This window comes from Sinocyclocheilus anshuiensis, unplaced genomic scaffold (genome assembly GCF_001515605.1).
Source record: "Sinocyclocheilus anshuiensis isolate Anshui unplaced genomic scaffold, SAMN03320099.WGS_v1.1 scaffold12, whole genome shotgun sequence".
NCBI lineage: Eukaryota > Metazoa > Chordata > Actinopteri > Cypriniformes > Cyprinidae > Sinocyclocheilus > Sinocyclocheilus anshuiensis.
Genome location: NW_015555713.1, coordinates 53,985 through 59,496, shown reverse-complemented (window position 1 = coordinate 59,496; position 5,512 = coordinate 53,985). Strand labels below are relative to the sequence as shown.

General features: G+C 35.3%; 2 protein-coding genes across 9 annotated transcripts in view; both read right to left on the bottom strand.

The window, feature by feature from the left end:
• Positions 1-1,211, bottom strand: part of LOC107672134 (uncharacterized) — a 5,870-nt gene extending 4,659 nt beyond the window's left edge. For 3 of the 4 annotated variants that reach the window (XM_016465231.1, XM_016465234.1, XM_016465232.1), the window contains exon 1: positions 1,124-1,211. In XM_016465231.1, the coding sequence (XP_016320717.1) occupies positions 1,124-1,137 (14 nt within the window). In that variant the 5' untranslated portion in view covers positions 1,138-1,211. The remainder of the gene's footprint in view (positions 1-1,123) is intronic. The other variant, XM_016465235.1, reaches the window with a different exon arrangement.
• Positions 1,212-1,391: 180 nt separating this feature from the next.
• LOC107672131 (nuclear body protein SP140-like protein) overlaps positions 1,392-5,512 on the bottom strand; it is an 8,730-nt gene continuing 4,609 nt past the window's right edge. For 2 of the 5 annotated variants that reach the window (XM_016465225.1, XM_016465221.1), the window contains 11 exons: positions 5,151-5,198; positions 4,983-5,033; positions 4,810-4,840; positions 4,550-4,699; positions 4,015-4,148; positions 3,613-3,681; positions 3,412-3,530; positions 3,229-3,331; positions 2,089-2,148; positions 1,840-1,983; positions 1,392-1,720 (listed from right to left, as the gene is read on the bottom strand). In XM_016465225.1, coding sequence (XP_016320711.1) covers positions 1,640-1,720; positions 1,840-1,983; positions 2,089-2,148; positions 3,229-3,331; positions 3,412-3,530; positions 3,613-3,681; positions 4,015-4,148; positions 4,550-4,699; positions 4,810-4,840; positions 4,983-5,033; positions 5,151-5,198 — 990 coding nt within the window. In that variant the 3' untranslated portion in view covers positions 1,392-1,639. The remainder of the gene's footprint in view (positions 1,721-1,839; positions 1,984-2,088; positions 2,149-3,228; positions 3,332-3,411; positions 3,531-3,612; positions 3,682-4,014; positions 4,149-4,549; positions 4,700-4,809; positions 4,841-4,982; positions 5,034-5,150; positions 5,199-5,512) is intronic. The other 3 variants (XM_016465223.1, XM_016465224.1, XM_016465222.1) reach the window with 3 other exon arrangements.

Below are 5,512 nucleotides of genomic sequence, written 5' to 3'. Positions count from 1 at the left end.
CTAGAAATCAGTGGTTAAGTTGTATTTACAACACTGTTCCAGAACAGTTCAACCCAAATATTCCGATGTGTCCAGCGCATTTTATGGAGGACTGTTTACTGAACCTGCAGAGTAGCCTACAATGCCGGCTGTTCTGACTCACAGACTAAGTACGTTTTTTATATTTAAAGAATTTGCCACTGACCATTTTGACGACTGACACGAGTTTTGAGCAGTGTAGAGTAGCGTTTGTAGTTTGTAATTTCTCCATCACAAATGCAGACATGGTTTTATGTTTACGCGGCGCGATGCAACGCAACGCGTAAAAAGACAGTATAAATCACTATAATCCGCATTTCAGAAAGGCGGGGCATAGAGGAGAAACAATAATGTACAGTATGTGGAAAATACTTTGTTTTTTTAACCTTAAACCGCATAAACACATTTCATTACACCAAATAAACAAAATAATGTTCTTTTTAGCAGCATCATATGACCCCTTTAAGCAAAAATGATGCAACAAAAGAAACTATTGCTATTATTGTTTTTTTCTTGAAATGTTTAGTATTGTGTCTGAAAATGGCTTTGACCAAGCATATTATGCTCGTCTGCTCGTGTCAGCTGTTGAATTCACTGGATAATTTGAGAGTCAAATGCCTTCTTTTACATGCGATTTTTGAATTACATTGTTATATGAATTACAATTTCTTCCATTTGTATTTTTTTGAGTAGTCAGTCTCTGTAATACAATCATGCCTCTGTCATTTTAACCATTACAAGATTTTACATTCTGGTGACTGCATGTTGTACAGTTTATAATTATCTTTATATAATGTTATTTTACATAACATAAGTCATTTTAACAATATGATCAAATAACATGTATTCTTTCATAATAAATTGATTGTTTAATAATTTTACACTATTTTATAGAAAAAAAACTTAATTTTATTTTATTTGTATTTTTTTTTTACTATACAGTAATGTACCCAGTTGAAAGCAGGCCACTCACTCTGATGCAGAAACAAAACTGAAAGTTGCTTCCTGGATTGTTTAGAAACTTGAGTAATAAAAAGTGATAAATGAAAGAAAACAACAGATCCGAAAAAAATGGAATTACTAATAATTGCATAAATGTACTCACCTTGCTGTGTCCATGACTTTCTGCCTATTTTTCTGGTTCGCTTTCTCTCTTACACAGTGTACACACACACCGTCTAATCTCCTTTCCTTTTACATGCTCCACCTAACCACACCTTTCAGTAGATCTGCCTTCCTAATGCTCACCTGATCAGCATATTGCGAAATGGTGATCTAGCCATGCGGAAATCAATATATATATATATATATACATTTAGGTCATGAATATTGTCTCAAAAGTCATGGAAATTTATTGGTAAAAATGTGTACGAACCCTGTATATATATATATATATATATATATATATATATATGACAAACGCATTTACAAAAATTCTAGACAGTGAATATGGAACCGAACTGAACAACTAGTTAATCATGTATTTATATGCATATCAGAGTTGTGCCTTTCTTCCATATGCTTAATAGGCATCGCCTATAATAAGTGGACATGGCAACACTTCAAAAGTGTGCTCTGCGAAACAGTACTGACATATCGACAAACAACCCACAGCATGATGTTATAGGAGCTTAAAGACGGTTTCAAACTTCCTCTTGAATACTTCCTTCAGCCTTGAGGTCATTCTACTCGAGTCACTGTCCTGCAGAGAACATAGAGAGAGGAAAAACAAAGTAGACCTTAGTATATAAAAATAGGATGGCAAAAGAAAAAGGTTAATTGTCTTTGGTAAAAGTTGCATAAGGTTAAAATGAAACTCACTTCACTGGAAGTGTAACAGTTGTTGAAAATCAGTTCAATATCCGTGACAAACTCTTGTACTGTTCGATAATCATTATTCTCCAAGTTCAGCTTCACTCTGCCCAGCATCATGGGACTACAAATGTTCCCACTGAATCCTGGAACCTAGACACCAGCAGTTCAGATGTCACATACTGTACATATACACCACATATAAGAGCTGTAAATATTGACCAAGAGCCAGATGAAGCTCTTAAATATGAGATTTACTTTGGCACAGGGGTCGGTCATGCTCTCGTGTAGCAGGTGTAACAGCAGGTACTGGCAGTGCTAGAAGAGAATCAAACAGACTGTAAGTGTTAAAAACATTTTGGTAACACTTTCTATGAAGCCCGTATTTATAATACATTATAAGGGTATTCTTAAGGCATTATAATGAATGCATAATGCATTATAAAAAAACGTATAATATGTTATATCAACTCATGAATAATCATAACAACAGTTATAATACATTATAATACTTACGGATTTGTGGTTATAAGTTTAAGAGTATGATTATTTATAACACACAATGAACACCATATTAAATCTACTTCATTTGCAGAATAATGGACTGTATCATATCTTGACATTGTTTATTTAAGATCTGCACAGTATTAGTATGCTCAAGAATGGTAGAATCTAGTATGGTAGAATAAGTTGACGTACTTGCAAAGACACTTATAGTCAGTTTATCTGTTGGTTGACCATCAAAATAAAGTGTTAGCAAATATTTACAGTAGCAGACATACTAATACTCTAATGACCGCTAGTTGATATGTAGTTGCAGAGTCACTTATCAACAGCTGTTTAAAGGGTACCATCAAAATAATCAAACTGATATTACAATAAAAATAGTTAAAAGCAAATGTGTCATATTAAATATTCATCTGATCTGATATCTGATCTTATGGCTGTTTGAGAGAAAAAAATTTTGTTATTATTATTATTACTACTACTTATAAGTGGTCTTTGACTGCTTTAAGTAAAGTAGCATAAGAAAAATGGCGAGATATGAGACTTATAATACATTATAACTATGAGAAATATAATCCATTGTAAAAGTGGATGCAACGTGTTCATTGTGTTATAAATCATCATACTCTTAAAAGCTATAACCACCAATATTATAATATATTAAAACTGTTCTTATGAATATTCATGAGATGATACAACATATTATAAGGTTTTTTATAATGCATTATGCATTCATTATAATGCCTTAAGAATACCCTTATAATGTATTATAAATACGGGCTTCATAGAAAGTGTTACCAACATTTTTTTTGTGTCTATACAATGAAAGAAATGTCGTTTTGGACCCCATTGACTTCCATTGTATGGGCTAAAAAATTGCAGAAACTTTACCAGTGTGTACTGAGAGACTGGACTGCTCAAAATATCCTGTTGGGTCTTTTGACTGGAACTTTTCATCTTCTTCATCACACAAAACGTGCAGCTCCACTGGCTTCTGTGCACACAAAACACACACCATTACACAAAGTCAAACATCTAGTCTGTCTAATCCAGCATGATTTCTCTCTCTCTCACCCAGGTGAGTCTTCATGTACAGCTGGTAGGTGACAGTGTGAATGAAAAGCTTGTGGACACTCATCACAACACACGAGATCTCCCTCAGAGTCACACACGAAACACACGTCATCATTCTGCTGGGACAAGAGTTCATAGACGACGTTTAGTTGTCATGCTGGTCTGCTGATGTGGCTGTGATTGTAAGTGATGGTGTCTTACTAGGTATTGTTCCAGGTCTTCACAGATCTTACAATCGCAGTTTATCATATGCAGTTCCAAAACACTTTTCTGAAAAGCATGTGTGAACGAAGCGTCAAATTATTTCAAAGAGTTTAAAATGTACGTTTAAAATGTAAAAAAATAAAAAACAAGAATTAAACTTCAAATTCTCAAGTCAGTAAAGTCGATCACTAAATAAGAGTACCACTTTGAGGAACACATAGCATGTACTATATACATGTGTAACAATGTAATACTAATCTATGCCTACACAGAAGAAAGCCATGCCTATGTGCTGCCCCAGTATGGTTTGTGTCAAGCCATTCGTTAGTCAGGTTGACTGATAGAAAGATAAGAAAGGCAGAAAGTATCTCTTTTTTTTTAACAGTTTTCATTTTTTACCATTATGAGTTTCCCCAGAGGTACCCCATTGGATAAAATGCATTTTCTCCATGTTCCTTCTGGTTTGCTCACTCTGATGAAATCCTCAGGTGTCAGCCAGAAGTCTTTTGTTCTTATGCATCTCCCACAACGCCCTGGAATAACAACACTGAAGTTTAAGAAACTCTTATAGCTATGCATTACACCAAGATGTATTTGAGCACTTCAGTCACACATAAATGTCACTGCAGTAGATATTAAATATCAAACCAAGTGGCACTTGCAAGTAAATGCTGCCAGAGCTTGACTTTTCTTCACTGTTGCTCCAAGACTTTTAATCAGCTGGTGTTTTGGTGATTTTTGTGACATACTTTGCTTAAAGTATAAGTGTGCTAACTTTCTTAAGAAGAAATAACAGTTTGATATTTTGTATCTGCAATGACATCCAGGCATTTTTATGTGTGCCTAAAGTGTCCAAACATATTTAACCAACACATAATATATATTAATATATTTGTAGCAATTGTTTTTTTTAAATATATGCCCACTCACACACCTGTGGCAAAGCGATATTTGTGTAGGATGCCAGAGCCAGAACCACAGGTAACAGGTAGGGTTGGACCTTCAAACACGGTCATGTCAATGATATCTTCATCATTCTCATCAACAACTTCGCCATTGTCATCATCGTTCCTGCCATTTGATTCTACAACAAATGCACAAACACTGAGGAAACAGAATATAAAGAATACTGAAATAGAAAACTGCTGACATTAATGAGTGTATTGTCTGGTCATGGGTCACTATTATACTGACCAGGGCAGGAGGGAAACAGCGGTCTCTGACACTGTGAAAATTAAGAGATGCAGGCATGTCAGTGACGGGGAAATGGGAAAAGCTCCCACAACCCTGTTTATCTGAGATTCTGTGTCCTAAACATCTGAGCTAAATCTCTTTTTTAATGTAAAGTCATCATTACAGGATCTAACCTTTCTTTTTCTGAGGCTGTCAGCAACAGATGAGGATTCAGGAGTGTCAATCTGTGCAACAGACAGAGATTGAGTGAATATATGAGAACATAATATAATGCCTGTTATTTCACAAAATATATGTTTTGTGGTAATTTTTGTGCTAGTTGGTTACAAAAACAGTCAAACCTGTTTATTCTTAATCTGGCTTTGCTTAAAGGATGACAGACGTCCAGCCTATGGATGGAAGATGTGCTCAGCTTATCAACACTGACATATGTTATTGTTTTACATTAATTAAAGGTGGGGTATGTATTTTTTCAAAAACGCTTTAGAAAACTGAGTCGGCCGAGTACCAAAACAAACTTGTAGCCAATCAGCAGTAAGGGGCGTGTCTACTCATGATGTGGAGGAGAGAGCGCTCAGTGCACAGGATGGACATTAGCCGAGCGGCGACAGAAAGATAGAGATGGCGAATAAAAAACAAAAGAGGAAAACGTCTGCGGAACAAAAGAAGGCTTACGATAAGGCAAGAAGTAGGACCCGTGTAA